This window comes from Myotis daubentonii, chromosome 1 (assembly GCF_963259705.1).
Source record: "Myotis daubentonii chromosome 1, mMyoDau2.1, whole genome shotgun sequence".
Lineage (NCBI taxonomy): Eukaryota > Metazoa > Chordata > Mammalia > Chiroptera > Vespertilionidae > Myotis > Myotis daubentonii.
Window position 1 is genome coordinate 23,598,722 of NC_081840.1, and position 14,576 is coordinate 23,613,297.

The 14,576-nt window shown below is 48.2% G+C and overlaps 2 protein-coding genes across 4 annotated transcripts in view; one reads left to right on the top strand and one right to left on the bottom strand.

The window, feature by feature from the left end:
• DPF3 (double PHD fingers 3) overlaps positions 1-14,576 on the top strand; it is a 274,154-nt gene that overhangs the window by 83,363 nt on the left and 176,215 nt on the right. The window lies entirely within an intron of this gene.
• On the bottom strand, positions 13,569-13,803 carry LOC132216146 (small ribosomal subunit protein uS14-like). The gene has a single exon (XM_059665285.1). The coding sequence runs from the start codon at positions 13,801-13,803 to the stop codon at positions 13,642-13,644; it is 162 nt and encodes a 53-aa protein (XP_059521268.1). The 3' UTR covers positions 13,569-13,641.

Consider the following 14,576-nt stretch of genomic DNA (forward strand, 5'->3'; position numbering starts at 1 on the left):
TCTGCATTGTCGCCGAGAGTCATTTACAGAAGTGTTTCTGACTCAGCCATAAGCAGTTTTTTAAAAAAAATATATTTTATTGATTTTTTACAGAGAGGAAAGGAGAGAGATAGAGAGTTAGAAACATCGATGAGAGAGAAACATCGATCAGCCGCCTCCTGCACGTCTCCTACTGGGGATGTGCCCGCAACCCAGGTACATGCCCTTGACCGGAATCGAACCTAGGACCTTTCAGTCCGCAGGCCGACGCTCTATCCACCGAGCCAAACCGGTTTCGGCCATAAGCAGTTTTTTGACCAAGCACCACTGGCATCTGAATTGGACCTGTTACCATGAGCCTCGGAAGCCATGCCTTCCTACCTCACCCTGAAAGAGGAAAAGGCAGGCTTCATTGAAACCAGGGGACACAAGGGCCACTGGGCTCTATGAGCACAAGCTTAGAGGAGAGGAGGACTTTCCTATCCTTGGAAGGGACCTGCCTCAGTTGTGCTGCCTAGGAAGGCAAATGCCATAATAAATTTTATTTTCCATCTAACACTCACATTTATCTGGGGGTCCTGATTTTATTTGATGATTTTACAGAGTAAGGTTGGGCACAAGTGGAGAGGTGGGCAGTGGGGTGGGACCCTGTACCCCACTGGGCGATGGTGGCAGGTGTAGGATTGTAGTGCTGTAGTCCTGAAGGATGATGTGACAGTTGTCCATGGCCAGGGTATCAAACTGAGACAGGTTCTGAGATGTGAGATCAAAAGATCTCTGCCACGGCACCAGCCTCTGACCACTGCCCATCAAAGTGTGACTCTGACGAGAAACAGTTGAGCCCAGCGAGTTCCTAAGGGGCTGGGTTAGCCTCTGGGGATCCCACGGTTTGTGTGTGACCAGGTGCTAAATGACCGATTATGCGTCACCTGCCTTTCGATGACAGACCATGTCTGTCTGGTGATGATCGCTCCTGAGTTTGTGTTTAAACTACATTTTGGTATCTTCATGTACATTTGTGGCATGTGGAAGTTTTACATAAAATGGACTTGACTTAGAGAGAGGAAAAAAAGGATCTCTGCCATTCATGGTCTTTGGAGAAGTCACCATGGAAGAGTAGCCTGCCGGGAGCCGGTCCATGCTTGTTGTTTCAAGGGACCTGGCATGTATGGCATACTGTTCTTAATATGTTTGCTCACCTTCTTGGCGCTGTGTTTTAACCAAGGTCACCTCTCCGAGAAAGGTTGAATCCCCAGGTAGGGATTTTCCCCTGAAGTTAGGGAGGGAATAAAACCCCTCAACTAAGTGCCAGGCGGGTAATTAATCCCTTTAACTACGAACAATCATGCTTAAACTACATAATCTTTTCTCCCTGGAATGGAGATAAGAAACGCCCTAACCTTTGTAATAGAGATTGATAGGATTGAATCAACTGGTATAAATACAGTTGTAACAAGACAGAAACACTCAGAACTCAGAACTCAGAACACAGAACTAAGGACACAGGGCTTGGAAGACAGGACCAAGAGAGATAGAGCCTAGGCACAGAACCTACACAGAACGTTCTCTAGAGACAGAAGAACTTCGCTGGAGAGAGCATGCCGGAGGATCCTGGAGAAGGACTGGCCTCGGAGCCTAGAGACAGAGCCTAGCGGGAGAACATGGCTGGGGATCCTGGACTGAACCTGACTGCAGAGATTGGCAGGAGAGCCTGACTAGAACCTGGTGACTGGACCTGACTGGAACCTGGACACTGAACCTGACTGGAGAGCCTGGACAGAACCTGGCTGGAGAACCTAGCAAGGGAACATGGCTACAGAACCTCGCTGGAGATCCAGACCAGAACTTGGCTGGAGATCCTGGCTAGGCTGCTGATCAACTGAATGCTGTCCCCGTGACATTCCTTCTTCGCCGACTCCGTCCACACCTTTGGGGACCCCTGGACCTGCTGGGGTTGGACCCCGGCATCTGGCGCCCGAACAGGGACCCCTAGGTAAGCGCCCCACACTCGGGACGGATCGGACTCCACCGTAGGAAGAGGGTGGATAGTCTTCGCCGACTCCGTCCACACCTTTGGGAACCCCTGGAACAGGATTCCCTTAGGTAAGCCGCCCCACTGAGAACCTCCACACTCGGGATGGATCGGACTCCACCGTAGGAAGAGGGTGGATAGCCTTCGCCGACTCCGTCCACACCTTTGGGAACCCCTGGAAAAGGATTCCCATAGGTAAGCCCCCCCCATTGAGAACCCCCACACTCGGGACGGATAGGACTCCACCAGGGTGCTACAGACCCCCCTATAGAGGATAAGTAGGGTAAGAAGGTGGATAGTACAGAACTTAGATTGAGAAGATGTGCCATACTGAGTCCAAAGAAAGAAGACTCTGTATTGATCCTCAGATTGAGAAGATGTGCCATACTGAGTCCAAAGAAAGAAGACTCTGTATTGATCTTTAGATTAAGAAGATGTGCCATACTGAGTCTAAAGAAATAAGACTCTGTATTGATCTTTTAACACATATGCTTGCTAGCAGAGGAATTAATGTTACTCCCAGTCAGACAGAACGTTTTATACAAGAAGTATGTCCATGCTTTTCTGAGGAAGGAAAGGTAAATGTAATGGCATGGGAGAAGGTAGGCCCAAGGAGCCTTATCCTTAATCCCACTGCAGCCTTTCTACCCTGGGAAAGTGCAGGATTGGCAAGCTCTCCCTGGGGTGATAGATCAGGACTCAGGTAATAGCAGAAAGCGCCAATCCTACTCTTAAAATGGATACAAGAGAGCGTTTGAGGTTTTTCTTTTTAATGCCTGCTTTTAAAAAATAAAAAAGGGGGAATTTGCCGGGAGCCGGTCCATGCTTGCTGTTTCAAGGGACCTGGCATGTATGGCATACTGTTCTTAATATGTTTGCTCACCTTCTTGGCGCTGTGTTTTAACCAAGGTCACCTCTCCGAGAAAGGTTGAATCCCCAGGTAGGGATTTTCCCCTGAAGTTAGGGAGGGAATAAAACCCCTCAACTAAGTGCCAGGCGGGTAATTAATCCCTTTAACTACGAACAATCATGCTTAAACTACATAATCTTTTCTCCCTGGAATGGAGATAAGAAACGCCCTAACCTTTGTAATAGAGATTGATAGGATTGAATCAACTGGTATAAATACAGTTGTAACAAGACAGAAACACTCAGAACTCAGAACTCAGAACACAGAACTAAGGACACAGGGCTTGGAAGACAGGACCAAGAGAGATAGAGCCTAGGCACAGAACCTACACAGAACGTTCTCTAGAGACAGAAGAACTTCGCTGGAGAGAGCATGCCGGAGGATCCTGGAGAAGGACTGGCCTCGGAGCCTAGAGACAGAGCCTAGCGGGAGAACATGGCTGGGGATCCTGGACTGAACCTGACTGCAGAGATTGGCAGGAGAGCCTGACTAGAACCTGGTGACTGGACCTGACTGGAACCTGGACACTGAACCTGACTGGAGAGCCTGGACAGAACCTGGCTGGAGAACCTAGCAAGGGAACATGGCTACAGAACCTCGCTGGAGATCCAGACCAGAAGTTGGCTGGAGATCCGGGCTAGAGATCCTGACTAGGCTGCTGATCAACTGAACGCTGCCTCCGTGTCATTCCTTCTTCGCCGACTCCGTCCACACCTCTGGGGACCCCTGGACCCGCTGGGGTTGGACCCCGGCAGTAGCCCTCACACGAGCCAAGAGAAAAGAATGACTTTAGCCTTGCTTCTCACCCTGTTGTATCTGAAAATACATTCTGTAAAATAAACAAATGTATTCCCTTTGTATATCTTTTAAAAAGAGTCCAAATTCTTTCCTCCTGGTTAGTTAAAACAAACACCCAGTGCTGAAAGCTATGTGTTCGGGGACCATCCAGAGTGTGTCCCGGGCCTGGGTCTGTTCAGGGCGAGAGCTTCAGGGCTTAACATCTTATAGCTCCCACTCCCAAGAGCTAATTCTGAACGTTAATACCGACACGACTCTCAAAAGCACAGCATGTGAACACTGCACAGTCCCTTGGAGATCAGCTGACCTGAGAACCAGGCACTCACAGAACTGATGAGTTGTGAGGGTCTCACTTCACAGAGGAAGGAACTGAAGCCCGGACAACTTCGTGATCGGCTACAAGCCCGAAGCAGCCCAGCCAGACCTGAACCCAGGTCTCCTGACTCCCAGGCTGGGTACAGTCTACTCTACTGTGAGTCTCCACTCACCGGTCTCTTGCCTCTCTCAAATGTTAGCGTGTTGAAGGCAGGGACCATGTATGCCGTCTGTGGGGGCCAGTGACAATCCTGTGCACCCACCTGCTCCTGTTAGCAACAGGCGCGGGAGCGTTTGCTTGCTGGTACCTACAGACTGCCCTGTGTTGGTGCCACTCTCTTCACTCCGCAGCAGGAATTGATTTTCCATGGTTCACCCCGTGCTGGTGTCTTCTCGGCTGTGGGACCCAGTCACCCAAAGGTGGATGCCTGGCAGGGATGGTGTCTGCCAAGAAGGATTCATCCTGAGGAAGCTGGTGCTTCTGACCCCTCAGCAGCTACCCTTCCTTCTCTTCCTTCCTTGGAGTATTTATGTGCAATTCTGTTTCCTCCCACTGTTCTTTGCCTTCATGCCCTGGCTCTAAGGAGAGATGAGGTCCAGAGCCCTCACGTGTGTTTTGTGCCTCACAGTCAGGGTGGCGTGCTTAGCATGACCTGGCCTGGTCCAGCGTATTCGGCGTGGGTGCTGCCTTCCTGGTCTGACCGCACTGGGCACCTGCATGCTGAGCAGAGACAGCTAAACCCACCCGGCGATGGGCTCACTCCTTGGCAATCCCTGGAGGAAGGATTCTTTTGCTCCGAGCTTTGTGATGACTTCACAAAGACAACAAAAGGGGGAACTACGATTCACAATGGAGTGAACGCTGTAGAGTTTCTTAAGCAATTGCCTGCACCGTGAGCGTGAGTAACCACAATGGATGGTTCACAGCATGGTTCAGTGTGACTCACTGTGACCTTACGGTCACGGAGACGCCTTCAGCCAGGTGGCTGAGGGACAGGCCTCGCCTTGGCTCGGAGCCTGGTCTCTACTGCTGCTACTTTTCTGTGTGTTTTTTGTTCTCAGTTCTTTGAGCCACTGAGTGTCCCTCCATGGCCACCTTGGACTCCCCATGTCCTTGTTTCAAGGCCGGAGCTTCCTGGATACATTTGTAGACGTTTGCCTGCGATCATTCCCAGTTCCGACGCCAGAACACAGCGCCTGCATCCTCTGAAGCCGCTTTTGGTTTCTGTGGCTGCTGCCCAGATCCAAGTAGATGCTGGGGACTGAGGAGAGGCTACTGCCTAGGGCCAGGTTTTCATCTGAGGTAGCTGCCTGAGTGCAGGAATGGTTTCTCCTTGTGCTGCCGTATTGGTGAGACTGTGTTAACCACCCTCGGGTGAGAGGAGGACCGTGGGGCGAGTGCCACCCAGAGAGTCATCCCTTCGCATTGTAAGTTGTAAATAAGTCTCTGGTTATTTCCTTTCCCATTTTATCAAATGGTCCCCTGACTGCAGCGATCTGAGGGTTTCATTGTTCATTTGTGTCCTGCCTAATTGTATGTAGGCTCAATTTGTAAATAAATATATAACTACCTGCCTATCTGCCCATTCACTAATTCATCCATTATTGATCCATTGATTGATCGATCCATCCAATAAGGAAGGTAAACTTATATACTTAAAAGGGCCAAGCAGATAAAGTAAATGAAAAAAAAAAATGGGCTTAGTAAAGACGGTAGGGAGTGGTGGGGACTGTGGTGAGCGAAAGAGCACAGTTCAGTGAGCTGCTGTCTACCACTTCCCCTGCCTGCCTCTCAGGTTTGATATGTGGCTCCTATGGCCACAGTGAACCACTTTTTTCTCAGGAGCTTGGGTTTGAGCAGCCTAGAGGCATTTGGGTGGGGCCGGGCCCTTCAGGCTTGTGTAGAACCTGTTGTGTAAACTCTGGAATGTGCATCAGTTGCTTTTTATGGTTGCAAATGGCAAGAAACTCAACTCAAACTGATTAAGCACAAAGAGGAATGTACGGGCTCGAGTTACTTAAAGTTCAGGAGTGTATCTGCTTCACTCAGGACTGGGTCTAGAGCAGGGGTGGGCAAACTTTTTGACTCGAGGGCCACAATGGGTTCTTAAACTGGACCGGAGGGCCAGAACAAAAGCATGGATGGAGTGTTTGTGTGAACTAATATAAATTCAAAGTAAACATCATTACATAAAAGGGTACGGTCTTTTTTTTTTTTTTTTTTAGTTTTATTCATTTCAAACCCCGCAGGCCGTAGTTTGCCCACGGCTGGTCTAGCTGCTCAAGCAGGTCCTCTGGGTTCCCTCCACCTCCCCTTCTCTCGAGTCTGCTTTCCTTTGCATTGGCCTCTACTGAAAGGCCTGCTTCCTGGGTGTCTCCCAGCAGCGGCAGGTACACACTTTTTTAAAGCCTTTTCATGTCTAGAGAAAGAAAGCACCTTTTCCCCACAGAAGTCCCAGGATCGACCCTAACTGTCTTGCCTGAGACTCCATGTTCACTCTTAAAGCCATTACTAAGGCCTGGGAAGGTGGTTTTCTCACTGGCCAGGGCTGGGTCACAAGCCTGTCTGAAGTTGAGCGGTGGAGTGGGGTTGATCTTGTGCAGCTGGTGGTAGGGGAAAGGTGGTTCCCTGGAGGAAAACAGAGGTGCTGTTACTGAAAGAGGAATGACAGTTAGGCAGGCAGACAGCCCATGCCCACCACAGGGAGGTTGGGTTAATGGAAGCTTGGGCTCTTATTTAAAATTTATTTAATTCTCACCCAAGGATATTTTCCCATTGATTTTTAGAGAGAGTGGAAGGAAGGGGGAGAGACACACACAGAGAGAAACACTGATGTGAGAGAGACACGTCGATTGGTTGCCTCCCACACATACCCTGACCAGGGCCAGGGATACGTGCCCTTGACTGGAATTAAACCCAGAATCCTTCAGCCCAAGGGCCAACACTCTATCCACTGAGCCAAACCGGCTAGGGTAAGTGGGCTCTTATAACAGTGGGAAGCAAGACCCAGGCCACGAAGCAGGACCAGAGCTGCCCACCCTTTCAGCCTTGCCCCCAGTTTGAGTAGCGACCACCTCTGACCTCTGTCCCCCCAACATCAGACACAGAAGGAGGAGAGCACAGCGCTCAGTGGGCATAGGCTGTCTCTTTTAAAAATATATATTTATTGATCTCAAAGAGGAATGGAGGAGAGAGAGAAAAACATCAATGATGAGTGAGTCATCGATTGGCTGCCTCCCGCATGCCCCACACTGTCTTGCGCTGCTTCCTATCCACGTCCAAGACCCTTAGGTCTTTGGAAACCTGATGGTTACTCTAAGCTGTGACTTTCGAAAGTTTTGGAGTTTGGGGAGAAGGCAGTCCCCCAAGAAGGTCCTGAAGTGCTTGGATCACTCTGTGAACTTCCAACCAGAGTCTGCTGTGAGGAGGCGTTACCAAGACGAAGGGTTTTCTTCCAGCAGCCAGACTTGGTCTCAGAGCTCCACTCACCGAGTCCGAGGCAGGAACTGAGGCCCTGGAAGACCCATACTTGGAATTTGGAGTCTCTGACCTGCCACCCTGGGCAGAAGCTGCTGGAAGGGAAGAGGGAGCAAGCTGTATCTTCAACAGCTGGTGCCCCCGGTGCGGCCTAGTGGGGACCGAGAGTTCTCCATCGGAACGTTGATCCCAGAGGGTGAATCAGGCAGGTGTCTTGTCTGATCTTAGTCATACGTAATCCTCACTGCCAGGAATACCAGATCTCTTTGGATTGAGCAACAGTTTCCTTCTTGCCCTCAAGGATGATTTTAACCATTTCCTTGTTTGTTTTGTTGTTATCTTTGAAAATAAGGCTACCAAAGAGTAGAATACTAAAAGGAAGATAAAAAAAAAAGTATATGGGGCCTGGCTGGTGTGGCTCAGTGAATGAGCATCAACCTATGAACCAGGAGGTCACTGTTCGATTCCTGATCAGGGCACATGCTTAGGTTGTGGAGTTGATCTCCAGTAGGGGGCATGCAGGAGGCAGCTGATCAATGAAGTTTCTCTCTTATCAATGTTTCTATCTCTCTCTTTCTCTCCCTTCTTCCTTCTTAAATCAATAAAAACATTTTAAAAAAGTAAATGGAGCTCATAAAAGGATATATTTATGAAAACTGTCAATAAGTAAAACTCTGTTTATAGAGGAAGCAGAATTGTTGATGGTGGAAAGCACCTAAGACCCTTCACACCCTATCTTATTTGCCACCACAACCCAGTAAAGTTGACAGGGAAGGACCATTTTTTAAATAATATATTTTATTGAATTTTTACAGAGAGGAAGGGAGAGGGATAGAGAGTTAGAAACATCGATGAGAGAGAAACATTGATCAGCTGCCTCCTGCACACCCCCTACTGGGGATGCACCCGCAACCAAGGTACATGCCCTTGACCGGAATTGAACCTGGGACCCTTCAGTCCACAGGCAGATGCTCTATCCACTGAGCCAAACCGGTTAGGGCAGACCATTTTCTTTTAATATCTATTTTGCAGATGTAGAAATAGTAATTGAGACAATTAGTAAGGTCTTGCAGTTACTGGGAGAGTTGAATCTAGAACCCAGATTTCTAAACAGTTAGTCTAGTTTTTTAATTGCCTTACCCTACATTCTATGTGCATGTGAAACTTTCCTTTTTCACTTGACTAAGCTTGGGGGAAAAAAATGTTCATTGAGAGAATAAAGATAATGGGTTTAAAACATATTTTAATTAATTTCAGAGAGAAAGGGAGAGGGAGAGAGAGAAACATCAATGATGAGAGAGAATCATTGATTGGCTGCCTCCTGCACACTCCCCACTGGGGACCGAGCCCGCAACCCAAGCATGTGTCCTTGACTGGAATCGAACCTGGGACCGTTTAGTCAACAGGTCAACGCTCTATCCCAGCCGTGGGCAAACTACGGCCCGCGGGCCGGATCTGGCCCCTTTGAAATGAATAAAACTAAAAAAAAAAAAGACCGTACCCTTTTATGTAATGATGTTTACTTTGAATTTATATTAGTTCACACAAACACTCCATCCATGCTTTTGTTCCGGCCCTCCGGTCCAGTTTAAGAACCCATTGTGGCCCTCGAGTCAAAAAGTTTGCCCACCCCTGCTCTATCCACTGAGCAAAACTGGCTAGGGCAATGGGTCTTTTTATTAGGTATCTGTAATTCAAGCTGAAAATAGTCCTTAAACCAAAGTAACTCATTAAAATTATGAGAGCTGACAGAATTTCAGTTTTCCAGCATGTCATTCATTAATTCACAGTTCTATTGGTTCATCGATTCAGAACTTTCTTCATGAAACAGTTACTGTGTAGCTATTACATGCCAGGCCTTGTATTGGCTATTGAGGGTCTAAAGGTGAAAGAGACACTGGTTCCTATTAGATTTTCTGCTTACCAAAACACCCCAAAACTGGTGGCTTCTAACAGCAGCCATTTATTTTATTTACTCTCCTATGGGTTAGTGATTTGATCTGGGCTCAGCTGGGTGGTTCTTCTGATCTTGGCTGGGCTCACTGTGTCTGTGGTGCGGTGCTGTGTAGGTTGTGGGCTGGCTGGTCTAAGATGGCCTCAGCCAGGATGACGTATCTCTGCTTCATGTCTCTGCTCATCCTCCAGCAGGCTAGCCCAAGCTCGTTCACATGCCAGGCAGCAGGAACCCAGGAGGGCAGAAGAGAATCTTGCCTCAAGAGACCTGGACTTGGAACTGGGACAACCTAACTTCTGCTCTTTCCTATCGGCCAAAGCAAGTCAATGAGTGTATCCCAGCATACTGTTCAGCTTCACAAAGGCAGCCCCACAGTCTCCTACCCCTGTGATCTGCTTAGTCCTGTCTCCTCCATGCCTTGTGCCTCTTGTCACTTCTCTACACCTCCCTCTATCGCACTGGGAAGACCTGCCCTCTTTCCTCTTTCCTTTTCTTTAATTCTACCTACCTCTCAGATCCCACCTTCATAAAACCTACAGCAGTGATTCCAGATTCAACTGACCTCTCCATTCTTTTTATTGGCAACACTACTTGTAGACAGCATTTACTACTCACAGGATATTTGAGTTAGAGGGTGAAGATTCAAAAGAAATATTCCTGCCTCGAAGAGGCCTACTTTCTAGGAAAATGAAAATAATAAACAAAACCTCCCTCATCGAGGTGTAAGGATTAAAGGAATTATTATGCATACAATGCTTAGCATCGTGTCCAAGACATAGGAAATGCTCCATATACTCAACATGCCAAGGATTTTATGTGTAATTTAACCCATGCAACAGTTCTGTGAGAGGCAGATTTTTCTGTCTCCTTTACGGAGGAGTAAAGGGATGTCATTTGTCTAAAGTCACACAGCTAATTAGCAGAAGATCTGAGATTCAAATTCTAGAACTTTTTTTTTTTTTAACCTCAACTGAGATGAGGATGGAAGCCGATGTGATGGAATGTAAAACAAAAAGTGATGAATCCAATGACTCATGACATTGTCACAGTAAGGTAAAATCCTTGTTTCTTTGGTCCTGCTCAGTTTGCCTATCTTCAAAATGGGAAGGCAGAAAGAGTCATGATGAGAACTATTGGCTATAGCCTGTAGTCCAAATTGATTATGACACAATTTAAAATAACACACAAATATTTATACAAGGGAGACCTGTAGGGGAATGGAGCATGAGTTTGTGGTAGAGTGCTAGAGTCTCACACTTATCTTCTTTCTGCAGAAAAGAAAACAGAAATCTCTGTTTCTGGACCATGTCCAGGCTAGGAACTAGGATCATAAGCCTAGATCATTGGGTGGTTCTTTTGAGGCCTCTCAGGCTGCAGCGTGACACAGTGGTTCTGCTTTGGACTGAGCGGACCCTCTGATTCCTGGGGCCTGTGGGGCCCTCTGGTATTTGCTGTCAGTCAAGTAGTTCCCGTCAAACTGGTTTATGTAATGACTGGGACTGATAGAAGCAAAATAACAGGCTCACAGGACGAGTGGGCAGCTCAGTAGTTACCGTTCAACAGTTCTCAGGTGCACTTTGCAGCAGACCCCACCTCTGGGTCCCCCTTCAAAGATGTCCATGTTCTAATCCCTGGCACCTGTGACGATGTTACTTTGCATGGGAAAAGGGACTTTGCACACATGATTAAATTAAGGACTTTGCCACAGGGAGATTTTCCTGGTGTGGGTGGACCCGACATAAACACAGGGTCCTTATCAGAGGGATGCAAGAGAGTCAGAGTCAGAGATGGCCCCGTGGCAATGGAAGCAGACGTCGAAGTGATGCAATGGAGGAAGGAGCCACAAACCGAGGAATGCGGGCAGTTTCTAGAAGCTGGAAAAGGCATGGAAACATTCCCCCCTACAGCCTCCAGAAGTAACGCAGCCCTGCTGAAACCTTGATTTTAGTCCTATCCAACTAATTGCAGACTTCTGCCCTCCAGAATAGTCAGATAATACATTTTTGTTGTTTTAAGACACTGAGTAGGTGGTAATTTGTTATCACAGCAATAGAAAACCAATACACCACCTTCCACATGTCCTTTGAATGTACCAAAGTTCCAGCCTACTACGGCTCCTCCTTTCCATCCCAGTGCCCTTTAAACAAAGGTGATGGATGGTTGGGGGTGGGGCTGGGAGATCTGTGCTATGCGTTAGGTTCCTGCTGGTGGGGTTGGCTTTGCACTGAACCATCCACACAGTCAGTGGTTGTGCTTTTGACCACTGACCTTAGTGGCTAGATAGCTGACTGGTGGTGGTGGAGGGGGGGGGGGCAATCTGAACCAATGGCATTGAGCTATTTTACTTTTTAACACATTCTGCTGCTGCTCATCTGTGTGGGCAGAGAGGCCAGTGGAACAGACAACTGTGAGTTAACGCCTGAGCTGTCTTTTTCTGCCGCCAGTGGTAGCAGTGAGTGGAAAGTGGGACCCACGTCATAGAAACAACTGTGATCTTTACGGACCACTCCCAGTGAGGTTATCTTATCTGTTCTCAGTGATCATTTGGTGAGAGTCTTATTCTATCTCCATTGGACAGAAGAGGAGAGGGACGCTCAGAGAGATGTCTACAGGTCAGGCAGCAAGCAAATGAGGAGCCGGGTCTCAAACCTAGCATCCTCATGGCAGTTCCCAGTCCTTCACCACAATGCTTCGCTGTCTCTCCTACGGTGCAGTGTGCATGGGATACACATTCCTTACACATTTACTGGCTAAGTGAACGAATGACTGTCATTCGCATAAGCCAGAGCAGAGTTAGGAAACCCCATCCAGAGGTGGCAGGGTAGGCTGAGGGGCTGCCAGGAAAGCCAGCCGGACAACAAGGAATTGACTCCTGCAGGTGCAGAAGTAACACGGAGCTGGCTCTCTTACTTAGCATCTCGCCTCTGGACTCCTCCGCAGGCCCAAATAATTCTCATTGAATTTGCTGGTGTCGACCATCCCGCAGAGCTCCAGGTGCCGAGCAGGGAGTGAGGATGGTGATCTCTCAGGGGCTCCCTTCCCCTGGGATCCCCTCACCCCATCTGTGGATGCTTCCAGTGGCCCAGCTGGTCATCTAGATGGGAGCTGGGTGTGGGCTTGTTCATTTCCTTTCCAGCTCCCTGACAACGGAGGCGAGATGGGGGAGAGAGTGATGATGGAGGTAAACTTGGTGTGAAGCTGCAGGGGCTTTGCCTGCCTAGCAATTACCAGGGTCCCTAACAGACTGGCTGCTTGTGCGGTGGTTTCCTCCCTTTTGCTTTCTTTCCGTCTTGCTTTTTTGAGAAAGAAGAGGAGTTACTACTGATGAGCCTCCTGCCAGATAACGAGTAGACTCAGCTGTGTCCCGCCTCCCGTCATCCCCAGGAATGTCTTGTCAGCCCCGTGGCGGGCTTTGCCCAGCCAGTTCCTGTGGGATGCTGCTGCTTTGTGCAGTGGCCTTGCTAACGTAGGAAATATTCAAACCTGTAAAGAACTTGTGAGTTCACTTGAGCCAAACTGTGGACAATTGCCAGGAAGCAGAATCTCAACATATTGAGAAAATGCTCTGGAGAATGGCGGTTTTTCACCTATTTTGATAAATTACCAGCAAAGGAGGAGATGTCAGTGGGTTCCATGAAATCCACTGGTGATGGATTAGGGAGGTGGGAGAAAACAAAGCGGGGAAACCTCCGGATGGAGTAAAAGTAAAATGATAGACACATGCTTCTTTTAACAGAGGTGGGGACAGGACGGTCCACAGGCAACAATGAACATGCTAACAGTAACAATGAGGGGATTGTGGTCCCTGCCCTGGTGCCCTGACACATGGGTTGTGCCCTGAGGAGGCCTTGGCTGTACCTTGAGGGGGTCTGAAAAAAAGGGAAGTTACAAGTTACCCTGACATTCCAAAGGTTTGTTATCTTAGATGCAAGAAGACAGTAGGCTCAGTTAAGATCAAAGTTGATCTTTTCTCAGGGAAGATGCGGGCTTATGACCTAGACTGCTTTTTTATTTAAAAAGTTTTCGTTTTAGATCATCCTTTATGGTTACTTTATTTTGTTTTATTTATTTATTTTTATTTGAAGGTTTTTTTTAAAAAGAATTATTTTATGTACAAAGAGATGGCATTCTGTCATAAGGTAGATGTCTTGAACGACCCATTCATGGAAGTTCACTTAGTCCAACGTAATGAAACCTATGTCCTTCGCATACTGACGGGAACACCGGCGGCACATGTTGAGGCCGTATTTCCAGATCAGACCGTGGCAGATGCGGCAAGAACCGGAACCCTGGCCGAAGCTCCCCAGCTGGCTCCAGTAGAGCTGCTGGTGACCCATCTTGCTCAGGGTTACTTCGTCATGGCAAACACTCAGTCCTGCCCTTTGTGGTTACTGTAGGTCTCCGAGTTCGCAAGGCCGCCTCGCAGGCCTTTCCTGACCTAGTCAGGTAAGCATGGGGCCCTTTTTTGACCACAGCCTCATGGCGGCTGTCTGACACTTTTGGTTTCCTTTTTCTCTAAATCTCCCTCAAATGATTACTTCATTTGCAGTGCTGGTCAGAGCAGGGCAATCTATTGAATTTCCTTCTTTTGTTCTCAGTTTCTCCATATATTCATTGGGTCTCATCATGTTTGCCATTCTCCGATCTTTAGGTGAGATTAAATTTTTGGTGTTTAAAGGGAGGGATGGAGAATGTTTTTGATTGGTGTGACGACAGTATTCAAATTCCAGCAGTGCACAGATTTTAAGATGAAACCCAGCTTTTTATTTCAGCAGGGTTGTTGTTTTTTTTCCTCTCCTTCTTTTTAAAGAACATTCTGGATGTTTTCCAAACAGTCTGTAAAATACTGGGGGAGGAAGCCTTTCACCTAGAGATGTCACATCAGTGATTTAAGGTTTGGAGGAGCTGAGGGAGAGGAGGTGCAGGACAGCTCTGGAGATTGGGGCCCCATCTCATGCTGGGTCCCTGGAAATGGCCTCTGCTAATTGGACCTTGTCCTGTCAGGACACATCAGACAGGGACAGGGTGATACCCCAGCTTGGTGGGGGTGGAGTGGTCCGCAGGAGCAGGTGTGGCTGCGGGCTGGGTCCCAGGAGCGCATTGTTACCCC

Bases quoted from the DNA above. Each gene is read 5' to 3' on its own strand.
- LOC132216146 (XM_059665285.1), bottom strand. From the start codon at position 13,803: ATGGGTCACCAGCAGCTCTACTGGAGCCAGCTGGGGAGCTTCGGCCAG.